The sequence below is a fragment of the Streptopelia decaocto genome (genome assembly GCF_964273445.1).
Source record: "Streptopelia decaocto genome assembly, chromosome: 3".
Classification (NCBI taxonomy): domain Eukaryota; kingdom Metazoa; phylum Chordata; class Aves; order Columbiformes; family Columbidae; genus Streptopelia; species Streptopelia decaocto.
Window position 1 is genome coordinate 98105878 of NC_138656.1, and position 21003 is coordinate 98126880.

Genomic DNA, 21003 nt, shown 5'->3' on the forward strand with positions numbered 1-21003 from the left:
CTACTGCATATTAATGAAAGAGCATGTATTATCCTGCTATTGCTACTACCTATGGTTTCTAAACCTTCTTTGAAAAAGCTTTTCTCTACATTCAGTAATACTTGCATGAACTTAACTATTCTCAGTAGCAATACAGAAAACTGGTAGAACATAACGTCAATGTAATCATAAATTAGAACTTCCAATGTTCTGCTAAAATGTGTTGTGTATTTCATGCTAGACTTAAGATAAATTTCACACTATTTCAAATAGTGTTCTGAATCAAATTTGTCAACACCTACTAACTTCAGAGGCACGTGCCAATATTTAAAACTACTTCACTTAAATAATTATGATTTTGAATAGAGCAAATGACAGTTTAATCATTAAGAAAAGTATAAAGCTATCAGTATGAAAATAAGTATATGTAGGCTTCATATATCCTATCTTTCACTTAGTGACCAGGGTAACTGAACAAATGAGGTGGAGGGGTGTATGTGAGTTTTTGTACAGGTGAACACCTGAATAGATGGGAATATTGCTCTTCGCTGTTACAGGCCAGCAAAGAAAATGAATGTAAGACTGTAAAAGAAAATTAAATATAACTGTGATTCTGTTTACACTGTTCTTAAAATAGGTTAGTAAGACAGAAAGATCATGTTTGAAAATTCATATCTAGATGAAATGAACCCTTTGAAACTAATTCTTGATGAAACCAAACTGATCAAACAAAACTTTCGTACATGTTACACAGAAAATTTGCTCATATTTTATGAGATTATTTTTAATGTTTATTATATTATAGTGTAAAAATAAATAGTTAAAATTGCACACAAATTATATTTCTACCTTTCTTTCTATAAATGTACATTTTTAAAAAAATTGGCATTTACTATCTAACTGCAAAATGAAATGTAGAAAGAACAAGTTTGCTACACAAACAACATGCACATTACCAAGAGTCAGTAACTACATAAAAATGTCTGCTATAAAAGACTGGCTATAAATAACAAAGCCAAAGGGAATGTAAACCCATGGGCTTCTAGTGTATTGTATTATTTTGCTCTTTAAATGTTGCTTACAGTATTTTAACTGTTCTTGTATCACATCAGATTTATGAATTGTCAGAAATTATTGGTAAAAGGTACCTTGAGGGTACATTGGTACCACTTAGTATTCTCTAATATGGTAAATCAAATATTTGTATAATATTACATTGGTTTTATATATGATTACATGCAGCAAAATGTTTTTCTTGGCTTCTAGTGCAAAACTGCTAAAGAGAAGCCAAACTTTCATATGTAACAATTAAAATAGGTGGAAAGTATAGTATACTTTCATTAAAGAAGACATCTGAAACACTCACTGATCCTCCCATGCCTAAGAACATACTTCCAAAGTCAACTGCTCTCCGTGCTGCTGTGGCACTCACATGACTACATGGTCACAGCCCAAAACCCCAATCCAGCCAACAGCTGTGAAAACATTAGGCCATTCTTTGAGAATGCAAGAGCAGAGCACATAAAAGGAACAAATACAATTAAGCTCTGTCCTACAAGAAACAATGAGCATTTTTGGTGGTTTTTTTTTTATTTTTTGATGATGACTGTCATTTGGATTAATGTTGTTTTTTTTTTTTTCTCTCTCTTTATGCAGCTGTTCCACGCACAAGTGATACACAATGTAGCTCAGTTCCAGAGCCTAGGTATGGAAGGAGAATCGGGTCTGAGTTTTCAGCAGGCTCTGTTGTTCGATTTGAGTGTAGTCCTGGCTATCTGCTACAAGGCTCAAAAGCTATCCGATGTCAGGCTGTACCTAATGCCTTAGCTCAGTGGAATGACACAGTACCAAGCTGTGTAGGTAAGCAATTACATTTGAGTCTTCTGTTCTGAACGTCTCTGAATCAGAATTCAGGAACCGCTTCAGGAAATAGTATTTAACACATATATTCACTCTCCTTCGATTAATATCAGTCAAGCCCAATTTAAAAGAGCAGTTTTCCATATCAAAAAGTAATTGAGTACCAGCTGGCTGCTAAGCAGTCTAGTGTTTCATATAATGACTTAGATTATATGAACAAATGTGATGCATATTTTCTTGAACAGTCATTATTTTCATGACTCATCTAGAGCTTGAAATACAGGACAGAATTTAATTCTCCAGAAGTTTTTTTTACCTGTTTTATTACACTATACTTGTGTATTTCTATCACACATAGGACAATGATTTCTGTTTTTAAATAGAAGCATAGAGTACATTGAATAATGATAACATTGTTAAGTATAGCTAATTTTCTTCAGTCTGTCTGCAGACCTGCAGTGAGATAAAGTTTAGCACTTCATCTTTTTTTTTTTTTTTAATGTTGAAAAGTTTCGTTCTCTCTCTCCAGAAGTCATTGCTATTCATAGGAATTTGTAATTAATTAGAGGGTTCTAAAAATAAATGTAGGTGTTATATTTTCTGATGGGTTTTTTAGTTTTGTTTCATTTAATTATATTTTCTTGAATCTTATAAAAGCAATTACATATTCAGTAAAAATATTTAATGTATCACACTGCTTTACCAGCTAGATGTAATATTGGAACTATCCGAGGCAGTGTGTGAGTTCACATTATTTCTATAAATCATGATTATGTTTAATGTTATGTCTTTAGAGTTTGTTGTTACTCTCAGGTAAGCCGTGATTAGGCTGTGCTGCTAGACTCCTCTAGGCTGCACACACTCAAAACTAAGGTCACTTCTGAATTGTTTATTCATGCAGGCTGTATCTTATGCCTTATATTGTTCAAATATTTTAGATAACATTGCTTTCTAAGTTCAGATCTTTGCTTCCTGTCTGTGTGCTTATGCTACAAGAGAGAATTATTATATTTGGCTTAGTAAAATTACTATTGCTTTTCTGTTCTCTGAAGTAGTTTAGGTTTTGTAATAATTCATGATCATTCTTTTTTTCAGTGCCATGCAGTGGGAATTTTACTGAGCGGAGAGGTACTATTCTTTCACCAGGTTACCCTGAACCTTATGGTAACAGCTTGAATTGTGTTTGGAAAATCATAGTGACCGAGGGATCAGGTATTCAGGCAAGTCTATATTCTGTCAAGCATGGAATATTGAGTATTTTTTCATTTAATTTAAAAAGTAATGGTTTATTTCTCTAGACATGTCACAAAATTGCAAGCAGTAAGATAATTTTTTGGCATACTTTAAATATTTGGGCTTTTTTTTTTTTCTCAATATTGTTCTGTGGTTACTTTTATTCTATGTTACTTTATTTTTACATGGTAGTATGAATGAGAAATAGTTTAACAAGCAGCTTTCTCTTTTACTGTGTAAAATATTGAAAGCAGGTCCTGGTCCTTCAATCTGGTATGCAAATGTCAACTCTTTCTATCTGCTAAGGCACTTGAAAGGTCTGCAACTGTCTTGATGATCTTCTCATTTATACTTTGAGTAATTAATTGTAATCATGCAACATATGTGCAAGATCCTACTTACTTACCCAGTGTCATATTTTCTAAAATTTCAGACAACTTGAAAAGTGAACTTTAATGTTTTATTTATATTTTTTCACTCAGGTGTTTTTGTTTGGATCTGCTCATTTATATTTTGTTTGGGGCATGTTCTCTTTTTATTTTGTTGTTTCTAGAACATTTAAAAAAACATATGGCTAGTTGGTTTTAAAAAGTTTTGTGGTGGTGTTTTACAGATCCAGGTCATCAGCTTTGCCACTGAACATAATTGGGACTCTCTTGAAATATACGATGGTGGAGATATGACAGCACCACGTCTTGGGAGCTTTTCAGGTGAGGATATGCTGTGATTTAAACACACAGATCTATATGTATATATATGTATGTAAAAGAACATGTCTCTGTTTACTCGCACATATACACAAAGACTATATTTGTATTGCATCTTTCATGGTATTATTATGAAATATTCTCATTTTGCGGAGGAGATTTCAGGTCCTGTAAATGTTTCAATGTGCAAATATATATATAAATTGGTACTGACGTTCAAGGGTCTTCCTTTGATAGCTTTGACTTAGTTTATCTTTGTTGGCCTCTTGTTCTCAGGAAAAAAGATGAAGCATTCAGTATTCATCCAAACTAAACAGACCCCAGAAAAAAAAAAAAAAAAAAAACTACAACTGGGATATAACAAACAGTGTAATTTATTTCTTCACATGTATACGTCAGGCATTTATAGTTTTACTCCTTTTTTATAAGACAATTTTAATAGATAGAATATGTTCTATAAACAAAACCAAGAGAGTTATCTGATATAAGATTAAATATGAATAATATCACAGACTCATGAACTCTATCACAAGCCTGATCTGATCTATGTTGGATTATGTAAGGAAATGAATTATCAACTGAAAAAATTAAACCCATATTATTTATTCAAATATCAAATTAGATAATTTGAAGTTGCACCTCCAAATTTGCATATTAAAATATGTTGTGGGTCAACCCTAGTAGGTAGTTCAGCCCTACCCAACTGCTTGCTCACTCCCATGCAGTGGGATGAGGGAGAGAATCAGAAAGGTAAACATGAGACAGCTTGTGGGCTGAGATATAAAAGGTAAAACAAAAACTGCACATGCAAACAAAGAAAAATAAGGAATTAATTAATTGCTTCCTATCAGCAGGCAGGTGTTCAGCCATCTCCAGGACAGCAGGGCTCCATTATGCCTAACAGTTGCTTGCAAAGAGAAAATGCCAGAGCTGCCAATAACCTCCCCTTTCTTTTTTGTCCTCCACCTTTTAGTGCAGAGCATGACATCATATAGTACGGGATATCACTTTGGTCAGTTGGGGTCAGCTGTCCCCTCCCAGCTTCTTGTGCACTCCCAGCCTACTCACAGCTGGGGTGGTGTGAGAAGCAGTAAAGGCCTTGACTCTGTGTAAGCACTGCTCAGCAATGACTAAAACATCCCTGTATTGTCAACACTGTTTTGGTCACAAATCTAAAACATGGCGTCATGCCAGCTACTGTGAAGAAATGTAACTCTGTGCCAACCAGAACCAGTACAAAAGGTTATAACAATTTTGTATTAAAGGCTATGCTGCATATTAAATTGGCAATAAGGAAGAAAGAAATTATGAAATGTAATCAGTTTTTGACAAGTACAATATGTGACAAAGATATTGGACCCATTGGATAAAGAACTGATGAAATTATCCATTTAACAATTCTTCATTTAATAATACTCAAGACTCAAACCACATTTTTATTCTATACTAAAAGTGAGTCACCTTGCTTTAGCTTAAAACCCTTTCTAATTTCCAGGGAAACAGAAAAAGATGGTTTTTTGTGTTGTTAATATTTCATTGGAGATAGAGTAGGACAAAGTTATTGTAAATTTATCTCTTTTTCATAATGAATGTCGGACTTAAAATGAAGAATTATTTTGTGTATTGGAAAGGGCTAATGAAGGATATTTAAACATTACATGAAATCTGCTCTTCTCAAAACTGAACCAATAATGTGATGTTGAAACTGGATTCCAGGCATAATTGCATAAGTGGTAAAATTCAGCAGGTACCATTTATTTCTTAATCTTGTACAATACCATTTTCTTCCGATTCACTCTCTGTGAATTCATCTGTCTTCTAAATTAGCATTCAAGATTCACAGGTGTACAACTAATTATTAAGAATTTATTAAACTTGGTGGCGCGCACAACAGGGCAGGGCAGGGCTATGGGAGCTGGAGACTGATCCTGCTGCAGCATAACTGGGGCAGGAGCTGACAGCCTCAGGGACTGAAATGGGGTCCTGGGCAATGGGCAGGGTAGGGGCAAGCCCCAGGGGATGGGCAGGGCCAGCAAGAGCTGTCTCCTAGAGCAGTCGGGGTGCTTACATATTGTCCTTTTTGGTTTAATCCTGTGGGCCATCTTTTGTCAGTGAATGGCAGAAATATTAGGGCATTTTTCTTCTTTTTATGCTATAGTTATACTTGTGATGTGAGGATGCTGTTTTAGGGGAAAGTGATAGGGGCTTCATAAACAAAGCTATAATAAAAATCCTGAGACGATATATTAACAGACAAAGATATCTTGTGCTGCTTTCTTCTTGGTGGCGGAATACATGAATTTTTGTACAGCTATTTTTGAAAGTAGATGCTATGGATAAGACTGATGTGTTAAATGCCAAGAGGACTCTTGTGGCATGCAATGGAATAGTGAACTGGTTAGTTTCATGTGCCTAATACTGACAGATGATGCCTTTTGGTGGGCAAACTGATTATTTTTCAGACCAAGTTTTCCACATGACACTAGGGAGTGCACTAGGCAATGGCAAGGGACATTCAGGGTAATTGGAAAACTATGGGTTATTTTTACCTTCAGTATTGATTGTTCATCAAAGTAGTGCTCACGGCTCACGAGGAAATAAAAATAACATTGCCTTTAAAAGGCAACCATCAAAATAACGTTTCAAATATTTTACAACAGTTGTCGTACCACTTCAAGAATATATGTAGCTATAGCAGATTTTTGATTGGTTGCACAGATCGACTCTTAATTCTCTCAGTTGTGAAGGTCACAGTTTTTACAAACAAGGTAGAATTTTAATTGCTATACTCAGAAATTAAAAAAAAAAAAAGAAAAAAGAAAAAAAAAGCCATAACTGGGATTGATTTTTCTCCTGCAAAGGAACTGTATTTTATTTTTCATTTGGAAGAGTAAGAAGTTACCTCTTTTTCAATACCCATCCTGCTTTCCAAATGAAGTTGAATTTATTTCAAATCATGTTGTTAAAAAAAAAAAAAAAAAGAGTTTAATTAAGTGATTATCAGGTTATATATGTTAAGTCTACCAGGTGTCTGATCTTTCATGCTTGCCCTTAAGAGTTAAAGTCTCATATTTTACACCTTCTCAATCCAATATGGGTATATTCCTGCCAGTAATATTATTATCTTCTAAAGCCTGCATTAATTATAAGGCTACATCACTGTCAACTGAATTTAGAGATACCCTGTTCTTACAGCTCGGTAATAGCAGTTCCTACATGAAGCACGTCCATTAAGACAAAAATGCACGAAGACTTATAAAACTTGGATAACTGTCAGGTATCTCACGAGTATTTGTAAATATGTTGGCGGGCCAATTGTGTCATAGAATGGAATTATGACAGAGTGGAAATTCCTTGGATAAAAGGGCAGAAAGTCTTTCATCAATAAGCCAAAACGGAGTCTGTCCTGGACTCTTTAGTGAAGGTTATAGGCATAGTAGCTGAGTGAGAGGATATTATTGACAAGCATGTTGCTTTTTCCTGAGAGTATTGTCAGAACATAAGTGCGAGTCATTTTTCTTAATACACAGAAATGAACAAAAAAGTGGAAACAAGCCAAAAAAAGCAACAGTATCTTAGAATTGCTAGTTTGGGACTGCTACTTCACTTGGCTATGGTATATTCAAACTGGAAAAAAGTAAGACTAAATATAGCTACATTTCCATCTAAACTTGGAAATGCAAATAACACCTGATATTCTTTTCAATATGTATATGTACATATGTAAGCATAAATACGTGTTTAGACATATACAGAGAGAGTATACATACACAGTAGTCATTGAGGCTGACATCTGGAGAATCTACTCTTAGCATGATAGTAACATTTAGAAAGAAAATAGGTAAGAATGCGGTCCATGCTTCATGTTTATGCTAACCCAAGAAATGCCTAAAATTACTATCTCTGTTCTTGGTCTAGAAATTTCTGACATGCCAGGCAGCCTTTCATACATGCAGTGTAGTGTTCATCTCTAGAATGAGATACATTTCTCTTGCTTGTCATTGCTAATGCTTGAAAGGGATAGTGGGCGTAATTTTCCATAACAATATCATAATTAGACATTAATTTAAGTAGAAAACTTGTCCTCATTCCCTTGTAAGCCTTTACGGAGGCAAGCACACTTACTGCCTCCTAGGAGAGTTCCCTGTTTTCCTGATTGCAGATTCTCAAGAATTTAAGAATTCAGAGTCCAGTATCCTAACATGGTGTCCATCTATAGGAGTGTTAGATATTTACCATGGAAATATCTGCACCTAAGCTATTACTCGTGAAATATACTCCTGCCCTTTAAGTACTGTTTCTCTCTATTAATGATAAAGTCCAAAACACCACTACATCTGGTTGCCACACTAAAATGTATCTTCCACACTTCATGTACCAAATCCCAGAAGAAGCAGATGTTGGCAGGTGATCAATAAAATTTCAGTTAGATCATAGAAACATAGAACAGCTCAGGTTAGAAAGGTCCTCAAAAGATCATCTAATCCAAACTTCTGGGGGAAAGGGAGCCTAGATGACTTTGGACTTTGTCCAATTGCATCTTGAAAACCTCCAGTGACAGGGACTGTACCATTTCCCTGGGGAGGTTGTTCCAGTGACTGATTGTTCTCACTGTAAAAAATTTATTTCTAAGGTCAAGATGAAACCTGTCCTAGTTCAACTTGGTTCTGTTGCTATTTGTCTTCTCCACGTGGCTCCCTGTGAAGAGAGAGTCTCCATCCTCTTTGTAGCTGCGCTTTATGTAGTGGAATACTGTGATAGGTTCCCCTCTAAGTCTTCTCTAGGGAGAAGACACGTAACTCCTTCAGCCTCTCCTAGTAGGGCAGGTTCTCCAGCCCTTTGATTATCTTCATGGCACTCCTTCGTACCCTTTCCCATGTGTCCATGTCTTTCTTGAATTGTGGGGACCAGGACTGGATACAGTACTCCAGTTGTAGCCTGACAAGCACTGAGTAGAGTGGGATTATCATGTTTCTGTCTCTGCTAGTAATACCCCTCTGGGTTCATTCCAGGAACATATTTGCCCTCATTGCTGCAGTGGTTCCCTTTTGACTCATATTCAGCTTGTTGTCCAGCCTGAGCCTCAAGTCCCTTTCAGGAAGGCTGCTCTGCAGCCACACAGATCCTAGACTGTACTGCTCTTTTTGGCTATTCTGACCCAAGTGCAGGACTTTTTACTTGTCTTTGTTAAACTTCATGCTGTTTGTTCTTCCTCGTCCACTCGTTCAGCCTGCCTTGGTCTCTCTGTGAGATGGCTGACACATCAACCTCACCACTTAGTTTAGTGTTATGGGCAAGCTTGGTGAAGATGCTTTCAATCCCATCATCCAGATCAATAATGAAGATGTCGAAACAGTGTAGGAACCAGTATTGATCCCTGGAAGACCTCACTTGTGACAGGCTGCCAGCCTGAACTATGCTATTGAATGTGGCAATTATGAGAATTAAAAACTCTAGCTTCATTTATTTCTCGCAGTACAATAGGATATAATTTCTCATCTTCTAGAATATCACTCTCTAAGGAAGTAAAATGTTAGTGTTAAATGTTAGCAGATCCTACAAAGGAAGGGAACTGCCAGAAGAGCAATTTTGTTCAATGGAGACTATAATCATTCTGAGTCAACATCCTCATTCTTACAGAACAGACACCTTAAACATCCTTAAATGTATTTCAAATTCCATATGGATACTGTGAAAAATCCTCTGTCCAGGAAGATGTTTCACTGCTTTCTGTATTCCACGGTAAGTATTGTGTGATGTGAATGCCCTGTACTGTCTGTGAATTTCCATACTTGGAGCTTTCATATTCAGACAGTAAAACCTTCCTTAAAGGCCAAGTTTTAGCTCCTCACAATTTATATCTAGATTTTGCTTAACACACTTTTAAATTTAAAAAGTATTTACCATTTCCTCATGTATACTGTAAACTTACTTTTCTTTTTAAGTCCGAGTTTCAAGCTTATACCTAGGTTGTTCATAGTTACAACAGAAACACATGCCACACAGGAAATAAAGAATTCTCTTATGCAACCACCATTGAAGTTCATTAGCTACTTAATACTGTCTTGGAGGATAATAAAAAAAATGATGTGAATTTTAGCCTCAGTAGATGTTCCAGCTTTAGACTATAGAAAGTGAGTTATATAGTAGTTATGTGGTAACAAAGAAAATGTGTCAGACATTATTTACTAGTGGTAAATAATGTGTCCAGGGTTAGCATTAAGCTTGTGGTATTGTGCAGACTGAAGTCAGTGGCACACAGTTTTGTTATAGTTATTTGAATTAGACAAAGCCTTTTTTTGTGTATTTTTTTGGTTTTGTTTTGTTTTGTTTTGTTTGTTTTTGTTTTTGTTTTAATGTGCTGCACCTGCTTCTTCATTCCCTGTCATACACTCAGAACTAGGATAAGTGGTTGAAACATTGTGGGGAGAAGGTGTGGAGTGGACACAGAGAAAAAATCTGGACTGTTCTTTTCTGTTCTGCAAGTTTTTTGTACAAGTAGAAAAAGATCAACTGGCAGTTGAGCTTGATCTCGCAATCAAATCCTTATACTATATATATATATATATATTTTTATTTGCACCTCTTTTTTTTCTGTCCAAGTCAATACAGTTTCATCTGAACATGATGGGATCTTGTTTGATTGTACTTATATAGCTTCTTGGTATCATGACTTCTAATCAAATTTTTCTTGCAGCTTCAGGAGAAAACAAGGCAAACCATAGCAGAGTGTTTGAGATTTCCATGCACATTATGAGAAGAAAATGAACCTGTCTGATTCAGTCTTGGTCATGTCTTTTCAATATAAATCCTAATATATCAGTATGCTACTGTTTATTCCATAACTTTTATTTTTCCAGGTACAACTGTGCCAGCATTGTTGAATAGCACCTCCAATCAACTTTACCTGCATTTTCACTCTGACATTAGTGTGGCAGCAGCTGGTTTTCACCTGGAATACAAAAGTAAGACTGCTTGCTTTTTGAAACATTCTCAGGAAAATGCAAACATATGGAAAGGGAAAGAGAGGGTTTATATATCTATAAATATAAATTTATATATATATATCTATCTATATATTTTTTTTTCACCCTGACTATGAAAGTCTACTTGTCAACTTGGCATGAACTTGGTATAAGTGATATCTATGAAACTGAAATTTTAAATAAAGAAACATTTGAAATTGCTGAAAACTAACTTTCACAAATTAGCAGTATAAAACAAATCAACCTGGCAATTCAGAAAAATATTTTTTAAATGTAAAATTTAATTATGCTTTGGGTTTTTTTCAGCTTCTTTCAGCTCAGTTCTAAAATTCAGGTAACAAAAAAGTAAGAGTTAGCTTCACTGCTTGGAAATAGATCAAACCAGAACAAAACTCCACTTGTTTCCCTCTGTTTATAAATGTATATATTTATTTCTAGTTGTTCTTTCCTTTCCTTCAAATTCTTTTCCCTCAAGAAATTGCTGTAATTTGAAAAAAATAAAAGCAAAAACAAAACACCAACAACCAATTAACAACAACAACAAAAATTATAATTCCAGAGCTACAAGAAAACACTACCATTATCTTGGTAAATCACTGGTGGTATTAGCAGAATAACCTAAGAAAGCTAATGGCAAATTTTGCTATGTATCAACTTTTTGTATGTTTTGTGAGTGGCTTAGTTCTAAAATACAAATGTTTCATGTTATGAACATCAATGGATTACTTCATATAATCATACTTAATTCAAACATGCATGTTTGTGTTATTAACTCTCTCAAAAACTTTAAATACTACAGAATATAGGAAATTCAGCACATGTGCTTGCATAGTATTACTTCTAACTGGAAATAGTTATGGCTAAGAATACTCCAGTCTTTAAAAAAATAATGTGATGATGAGTTAATAGTCTTATGAATGTTTTGATGAAGGTCACAAAATAAATTGTCTTTAATTTTTTTAATGTGAACATGCTCTATTTTCTCATAAATGTTGCTCAAGAATTTTCTTGAAAATCAAGTTTAGTTTGTATTACCTTCATTCCAGTATTAATGTCTAAAAATGCTAATATTGTTATTAGGTTTTTAAGAAGTCCATGTAAGTAAATAAACACATTAACAATCTTAATAAGATCTATTTAGGATTGAGATTAAAAATTGTATAATATATATATGTACAGACTTTTGAAAGCCCTGATTTTCAGATCATAACAAATATTTTAAAGTAAACATAATCCACAAGATAGTCTTATGTTGTCATTTAGTTTCCTGTTTATTTCAAGCATTGATATATAAGCATGTTGTAGTTTATTTGAATATATGCATTCTAATGGTGATGTAGGATGACTGGGGAACCCTCCTTCCCAGTTGGTCAGTCTGTTTTTCTCCTCAAGCCTTTCCCCTTAACCCGAAGTGTTAGTATAATTTCATATGAAGTGTAAAGAAATACAGTTTGTTGTAGGATGTTACTATACAAAATTTTGAAGTTCAATTTTTATCTTTTACTGTATCAGTTTTATTATGCTTGTGAGTTCTGAAAGAAATGTGTTCTGTTTAACAAGTAAAAAGTGTTTGGGATCATGCAAGGTCTGTTGGTTTTATACTTTTGTTTGTCTCCTAGTTGACAGTCCCACAACTGTGCTCTCATAAAGCATATATTGACTCCAGTGGTTCAAATATTTCAATGCTAAGATTTTTCAGAAGTACAACTCAGTACAGGTCAAGGTAGCACTCAGCACTCAGAGCTTAGTTAACTATTCTGGTGATAGTCTGGCAGGGAAGAATAATTTCCTTCCCTCTGTGGCTATATGGTTCCTGCAAGGCTGGCAGGACAGTACATTTGTGTGTGTGTCTCTGAATACAGAAACTGAACAAATACCCACAGCAAGAGTTTACAGTTTTATACTCAACAATCACCTTTTTAGATCAAGAAAGAAGCAGAGAAGGAAATACTTTAACGTGTAACAAGATGAACATATTGCTAGTGCTTCATTATGAATTCTGAAGCTTGTGATCATGCAGCCACCTACTGTTTGAAGTAGCATTGGAAGAATAAATAGCTTTGGATCAGAAGTCAATCTGAAATTTGAAATAAAAATATTCTTTTGTTGAGAGGTTTTCTTAATTAAGCAAACACAAAAAAAAATGTTTAGTGTCTGGAAAAAAAAAAACATTCAACATTAAATGCTATGTTTAGAACATCAAGTACTTCTGATACAAGGAAAGGAAAAGGAGGACCAGATTCATAGTCTTTTTAAATAAAACACTTTGCAACTGTAACATTCAGCTATAGTATAAGAGGCCTTAGTTCGATTATTTCATCTTGCAGAAATTTAATGGTGTGAATAGTCATTGTGGCAGTAATCAATATCTACTTTAAAGGCTATTTTACTACAATATCTACTTTTAAGTCTCTCTACTAAGCAGCTATAGCAGGATTTGTATCAGCATTCTAATTAGCAGGAAAAATGCTTAATCATTCCAGTTCAGCTTATATTTAAATATTTTGTAGAAAAAAAGTATAGCACTAAAATCAGATGTATAAAGAATACACCACTGTTGTGAGGACAGAGACGTATGTTTAATGTATTCATTTAGAAGACAGAGCTGGACTTGGATGTAGTATGTAGGCAGTTGGTCATTATACTTAAGCGGATACATGGTTTTCAGTTCTTGTTCAAATACTTGTTCTAAAAGTTTAAAGAATAGAAGAGAGCTTAGGAGTCTGTCTTCTTTGCTGCAATTCTCTGTGTACTTCCATAATAAGGATATTCCTCTAAGTAGCAGCAATGTAGGTTAAAGTCATGGCAGGTAACAAAGACTTTCTCTCTAACTTTTTGTAAGAAGTTGTCAGCAGCTACTTTGCAGCGATCCATTCTGTTGTCTTCTTTCAGTTTGTCTTCACTGAGGACACAATAAAAGCAATAGATTCTGGACCCTGCTGTAAGAAAGGGCTCCTTCCCCATTCATCAATTCTGCTCTTTATTGTAGCTCTGTTCTTTTGTTTTATGTAGTCATACTAAAGGAAATTCAGTGATATATTGAGAAAAATAGTATTTCAAAGATGAATTACAGATTTCCAGGAAGATTTATGTGACATATCTTTCATTTCCTGATCAGAAAGCGAGCTGAGGAGACACACTAGATTACAGAGAGGAAGAGAGAGCAAAAAATTTTTGGGAAATATTTTTGACAAGTAAGAGCTAGTATCAGTATAGTTTTATTTAAGAAAAAAAAAAAAAAAAGACTTATGGCTGTTTATATAACCTGAAAAACTGTCCCCTTTTGTAAAATAAAATGAATAATAATTAATGACAGTAATATAATCATGCAAACATGATTAAAAGTGTCTTATGCATTTTAAAAATCTACAGAATAGCAAGCACTTCAGCAGTGTAGATGCAAAGGATTAATTATTTAATTGAGTTTTACCTACGGATAGATAGTAAGTTCACAAAAAAAAAAAAAAGACTTGAAAAAAAATTGAGCCAGTCCTCAGAGAACTAAAATTGGTGAGCAGACTTTTTATTTTATTTTCATCTAGGTAATTTTATTCTTCTTTCAAGTTTTTGGCTATAGAAATTTGTTGGGTCTTCTATGACTCTGGTTAAAATTTAATAATAGTTTTATTGGAAGAATTTAATTTATAGTTATTTCAATTTTTGAGTACACTTTTATTAATTCAAATCCAATTTATATAGTTCCTGCTCTTTCATGGAAGGGGAATGGCTTTGCTTATTACATTGTTTTCTTGAGCAATCAATTGTTGTCAGTCAAAATTAACAATAAATATTCATAGTTGGTCTGATTGTTCATTGCATTTCAGGGAAATCCACAGAGAACATGATTTTATTCTCTGGAATAATAAACCAAAACACCGAACTTCATATCTACCTACATTCCTCACGGTGCACAGTCTTAGAGTTCTTTGGTCCTGCTATATGTATACAGTTTCCAGTTAGCATTAATTGAAATTATATGTATGCATCAGAGGACACTGGATCCTTTAATATAGTTTTAGATATCAGTATGTTGGAAAGAGAAAAAGCTTTCTGCCTTTAAAATTCAGAAAGCTGTAATGCTTTTCGTAAGGCACAAAAATTGCAAATCCTCTTTCTACATTTAAAATTATATTGCATGTTAGGTTTTTTCGTGGGTTTTGTTTGGGTTCTCTTGTATTTGTTGTTTGTTTTGGGGGGTTTTCTTTCCTTCCTTCCTTCCTTCCTTCCTTCCTTCCTTCCTTCCTTCCTTCCTTCCTTCCTTCCTTCCTTCCTTCCTTCCTTCCTTCCTTCCTTCCTTCCTTCCTTCCTCCTTTCCTTCCTTTCCTTCCTTTCCTTCCTTTCCTTCCTTTCCTTCCTTTCCTTCCTTTCCTTCCTTTCCTTCCTTTCCTTCCTTCCTTCCTTTCCTTCCTTTCCTTCCTTCCTTCATTTCCTTCCTTTCCTTCCTTTCCTTCCTTTCCTTCCTTTCCTTCCTTCCTTCCTTCCTTCCTTTCCTTCCTTTCCTTCCTTTCTTTCTTTCTTTCTTTCTTTCTTTCTTTCTTTCTTTCTTTCTTTCTTTCTTTCTTTCTTTCTTTCTTTCTTTCTTTCTTTCTTTCTTTCTTTCTTTCTTTCTTTCTTTCTTTCTATTTGGGAACCAGGCTTAGAGCTTATTCCTAAAACATTTCAAGAAAATTATTTAAGTAAATGAGCTTTGTTTTAAATCTTTTGATAAAAAACAAAACAAAACAAAACAAAACATTGCATGAACACCTTGATTAACAAGAATCATAAATTATTAGAACTAAAACCACCCAAACCCTTCTTATGGAGTTGCCCAGTAGGGAAGAGTGTTAATTCTGGAACAGTGAAGTGTTTGCCTTATGCTTTGATATAATTTGTTCTCTCACTAGAGAACATTTTTCTCACTAGAAGACATTTAGGCATTGCAGCGAAGACTGTATTCTCAGAAAAATGCCAATTTGCAATAAGAAGCTGGTGATTATTTCAAGTCCAAATAACTTTGAATCTCGCATCATCAGGCTACAGCAAGGGTAGAAGAGAAAAAGGGGACCTAATAGTGTTTCATCCAGCCTTATATTTTGTATACATTTCACATGAGAGTACTAGGTAAAACTGCTCTAAACTAGCCATCCTGAATCCTGCAGACCCCTGATGCCATTATATCAAAGAATTCCTCATAAAGACATTAGGAAATGAGGCTCACTTAGGAACAATACCTTCATCATACAAGAAATTCCAAGGAGCAACAGAGAAGAGTGTCCCTAAATCACTACTAAATTATTTATCCAGAATAAAAGTTATTTCTTTAGAATAGACATTGTACATCACTTTAGTATTCTAGAATAAATGAATGAGAGTTTAGACATTATATTTTCACCAGTGTAAATGTTAGAAGCATGCCTGGTTTTTGATCAGTGTGTTAGGGAAAGCTTTATTTCAGTAAAATATATTTAGTTTGCTGTCATTTGATCACTTATCTTATATTCCACACTATATTGATGGTTTAAAGTAACTTTACAGAACTTCATAAATACTTTATAAAAGCTTCAGCCACTGATGCCATCTTATTTTATTCCTAAATATTTCAACATAATTTAAATAATTGAATAAGTATTATTTTATTTCTTGAAACTTTCTCTTCTTTTTATCTATGTGCCTTTCTCTTGCCCCCTTCGTTTGTTGGTTATTTCTATGTATGTCTTTATTTTCATGGGAAGGATCTGGGCATTCTGCTTCTGCAAACCTGAGCTCATGTCTAACCTAGGCAGTGCACATGTTTCCCTTATAGCCTTCAAAACCACACAGGTCTTCTGGTGAATAATATAATTTCATCATTTACTTGAGGATGTTTTTCTGTTAGGCATCAAGAATGCATGTGTGACTTGGTTGTCCAAGTTGAGTAGTCATACTCAATTTATATGCTATGGTTAAATTGATTACTTAGATAGGGGTTTTTCCTTTGTTTCTTTTGTGGTGTTTTTTTGTCAGACACATAAACTCACTTAAATAATTGGTCAGTGTAGTCAGTGCCTTAGAGAAATTTCATTCTGGTCATTCTGGTAAGTATTGTTGAGAGCCACTGTGTGGCATTGTTTCTGGTTATTTCAGATGGGGTATAGGTGTTAAACTGGTTGCAGTAACCCATGAACTGTAACAAAGCAGTAAAAATATGCAACAGATAACTGTAGGAAAGAGAGGAATTAATCACTTAAACTAATCCTTCATATTCATGTTTTTTCCCCCTAAACTGTGGTAGAATAAATAACATAATTATTTTCACAGCCACCAGCAAATCCAATCAAAATGTGCTTTTTTTGCATTTCTAATATGTACAACAGTAGGAAAAATAAATATTTCTGCTATTTGATTGAATTCCTTTTAATCTTCATGAACAAAGGAAACAACTATCTAAGCAGTAAGGTTTAGAAAATTGCCTGTTTAATTTAATGGCATTTACAGGCACTGATGTTTCAAGCTTGGTCTTAAAATCTCATTTATTAATTCAGTAGTAATTCCAATATTTTCTTTAATACACAACCAAATAAAAATAGTCTGGAAATAATGAGTGTTTGCTCATACAGCATGCTTCTTGAACTTCCCAGTTCAAGACATGTCTGTTTTAGTAAGAACTGAATATATGGTAAATATAGACATGTAGGTTTAGGCCACAAATGTCTATGAATATATTTGTGAATATATCCAAATATAGTGATTAGAATTAAAATATTACAGTAAAAATCCTGGTTTATGCAAGCAATGTTTTAATACTGCCATCTACCCTTATTACCTCAATTAGGATATATGGCACAATTCAGCATAATTATTTTTTCAAACATTTGTTTTACTGCTATACCAAGATAATGTAAAATATGTGAAAACATAAGCTTACTTTTAATTACTGTATCCCTTTTCAAAGCTTCTCTATTGCATGCTGTCAAGTGCTAAAGATTCTCAGGAGCTGAAATAAAGGTTCCACTGGTAAGGGAACTAGAGAACAATGACTATCTTTTGTATTACCCCTCTATCATAAAGATCTTTAATAAAGTCGAAGATAAAAATCAGACCAGCAGAAAAGAAAATGTATTCTTCTAAGTAGCATATTGGTTCTTGTAGGTCCAGATTAAGATCTTTCATGCAATTTGATCTTTAATGTTGGTCTTCGTGAAGCAGTCTTTTCTTTTTCCCTATATTAAAGCAGGTGTGAATCATAAAATTGCCATTTTTAATTTAGCAGGTCCTGATCCTATCGGTATGTCTGTACAACTTACTAGCTGTTGATATGAATCTGACCCTTCTGGCAGTACTTCATTGAGATAAATACGTTTACTAGGTTGGTGTCTGAAGCATGCAGTTTTGAAAGGGATAGTTTGGATTTTGATATACACCATCATCAAAATAGAAAGAAAAAATTGTTCCAGCTTGATGTTCATAATATGATAAAGAATGATATGTTTCAGTTAGCCACATGGGGTGGGAAGAAGTAAAAAAAAAAGCCTGATGAATTTTGGTCAAGCCATCAAGAAATTCTTGTTTTGTTCAGTTTGCACATTTCTGAAATGAACACTAATAGGCATTCACATTGTCAGATATGCCAGCAAGGATTTTCTTTCTGCCAGCAATTGCAGTGATGTTTAGACAGAATTTGAGGTAATTGTAGGCATGTATATAATTATGGAAGTGAGGCTTATTTGTCCTGCACCACAGTGGAGGCAAGGAAGTATTTAGCAGGCAGTAAGTAGAAGAAGGTCAGGGAGAGGGTTATAATTCTTGACATTGATGTGTTCTCTCTTGCATTGCATAGCAGAAGCTGAGCACTGAAGAGCTTGCAGTAAGCAATCCTTGTCCTTTTTTGATTGTTTGGACTTGACATGTAACATGTTTTCCCTGTATTACTGACTCTTCGCATACAATCTAGTTTAATGTATTTCTAAGCCTCTAAGTATTTACTTTATTTGGTTTGTCCTCAAGTACAAGAATTTGTTTGCTTTCTCTCAAGCATTTTTTAGAATTTTGGTCTGGTCCTAACTAAACTAGTTATCTAACTAAACTAGGCTAGTGTTATGAAATGGCTAGAATGATGAAGATAAGGATTCACAATACTATTTGATTCTGTTTCCAGCTTTCTCTTTGCTTTTTTGGGATTTCGACTTAATGTCAGGTTTATCAAATAAAGTCAATTATGAATGGGTTTTGCATAGTGTTTTGTGACCAAAGAAGTAGTATATACAAAGTGTTATACAAAGTATAAGCAGCTAGCCGCTACTATACAAAGTATAAGCAGCTAGGGACTTCTGGAGATCATCTAGTCCAACCCACCTTCTAAAGCAGGTTCACCTACAGCAAATCACATACAAATTCATCCAGGTGGGTTTTAAATGTTTCCAGAGGAGACTGCACAGACTCTCTGGACAGCCTGTTCAGTGCTCTGGCACCCTCAAGCTAAAGAAATTTCTCCTCATATTCAGATGGAATTATGCTTCAGTCTCTGACAGTTTCCCCTCATCCTGCTGTTGGGCACCGCTGAAAAGAGTCTGGTCCCATCCTCTAGACATCCGCCCTTCAGATATTTATAAACATTGAAAAGGTCCCCTCTCAGCCTTCTCTTCTCCAGGTTGAACAGACCAAACTCTCTCAGTCTTTCCTCAGAAGAAAGAAGCTCACATCCCTTAATCATATTTGTAGCTCTCTGCTAGACTCTCACCAGTCATTTCTTGTCCTTCTTAAACTGGAGAGCCCAGAACTGGACACAGTGCTCCAGATGTGGCCTCACCAGGGCAGAGTAGAGGGGGAGGATAACTTCCCTCGACCTGCTGGCCACACTCCTCCTAATGCAGCCCAGGATACCATTGGCCTTCTTGGCCACAAGGGCACATTGCTGGCTCATGGTCAACCTGTTGCCCACCAGGACTCCCAGGTCCTTCTCTGCAATGCTGCTTTCTAGCAGGTCAACCCCCAGCCTGGGGTTATTCCTCCCCAGGTGCAGGATTTGCCCTTGTTGAACTTCATTAGGTTCTTCTCTGCCTATTCCTGCAGCAGACATCATAAGATCATTTTAAGTTGGTACAACACCAGAATTTGTAAATACTGTGGTAGAAATGGCTAAAAATCTTTAAAGTACATTTTTATATTTTCCTAAAATATACATTTCATTACAGAAAGAGACTATTTCAGAGATATCCTGTAGCTTGCAACTATTAAATAATTCTTCATGTAGTAACTAGAAAATATTTAGTTTAATAATTCTTGCATCAGTTGTTATGAAGTCTACACTTCATACCTTGGTAACTGTCACTCAGCATTAGGAAGGCTTGCCACAATCACAGTTCATTCCTGAAAAAATGTGACATGTAGTAAGCATCAAGGACACAGGACATAGAAGAAAGGTACAGGATTATGGAATGTGTTTCCTGGAAAAGAAAGGAAATGTTCCTGTGTTTCGAGGAAAGACAAAGAAATGGCTTGCCATTGACAATGTGCTTCATTAGGGGAAAGTACATTTACTTCAACTAAACCTTGAGCTGCAAAAAAAATGACTGGAAGTGGGTGAAGTGGGAAACACAGAATTCTTAATGTTCATATTTAAGATTTGTAAGGTATCTGTATCTTTGAGCCAATGCAGGGAGGTTACTGGAACAATCAGAAGCCACAGATGCAACACAAAGAGCAAATTTATTTTTGTTACCTTGCTGCCAGGGTATCTTTGAAACAGCACTTAAGCTCCCAGGCTGAGGTCACAGAAGCGGAGACGCAGGCTCTGCAGAATTCAGCCCTTGGTGGAGATCAACAAGCCTGCTCATTTTGGTCTCTATATAGGGATTCATGGAGGCACAGTTTATGACACTGCTCTGATCTTGCCTGAAGGAATCTAAAGGTTGTATGATAAGGTGCCTTTACGATTCTTTTCACAGGCCTGTTATCTAAACACAGAGGTTCTACTTGTGATTTATATGTTTTTCTACACCCCAATTGCAGTAACCTGAGTGTGTTTACAGTTCTTGTCCTTACCATTCTTGTGTTATTCCCACACAGTGGGAATGCAAACAGCATTATCCAAAATAAAGTTGTATTTCATAGAAAGACTAGGGTCTCAGTGAATAATATCAGATATTGTTTCATGATGAATCATCTGGAACAACAGAATCCAGAATGTATTGGAGTAAAGCCAAACGTCATTTCTGTACTAAACACTTTGTCAAGTTGCACTTACTGTCACCAATGAGTCAGATTTCATAAGAAGACAG

At 35.0% G+C, this 21003-nt stretch overlaps 1 protein-coding gene across 1 annotated transcript in view; it reads left to right on the top strand.

The window, feature by feature from the left end:
• The window catches only part of CSMD1 (CUB and Sushi multiple domains 1), a gene marked incomplete at both ends in the record, with an annotated part of 1064284 nt that overhangs the window by 909397 nt on the left and 133884 nt on the right, over window positions 1-21003 (top strand). Inside the window, 4 exons of the mRNA XM_082048870.1 lie at window positions 1636-1839; window positions 2935-3059; window positions 3686-3782; window positions 10640-10744. Coding sequence (XP_081904996.1) covers window positions 1636-1839; window positions 2935-3059; window positions 3686-3782; window positions 10640-10744 — 531 coding nt within the window. The remainder of the gene's footprint in view (window positions 1-1635; window positions 1840-2934; window positions 3060-3685; window positions 3783-10639; window positions 10745-21003) is intronic.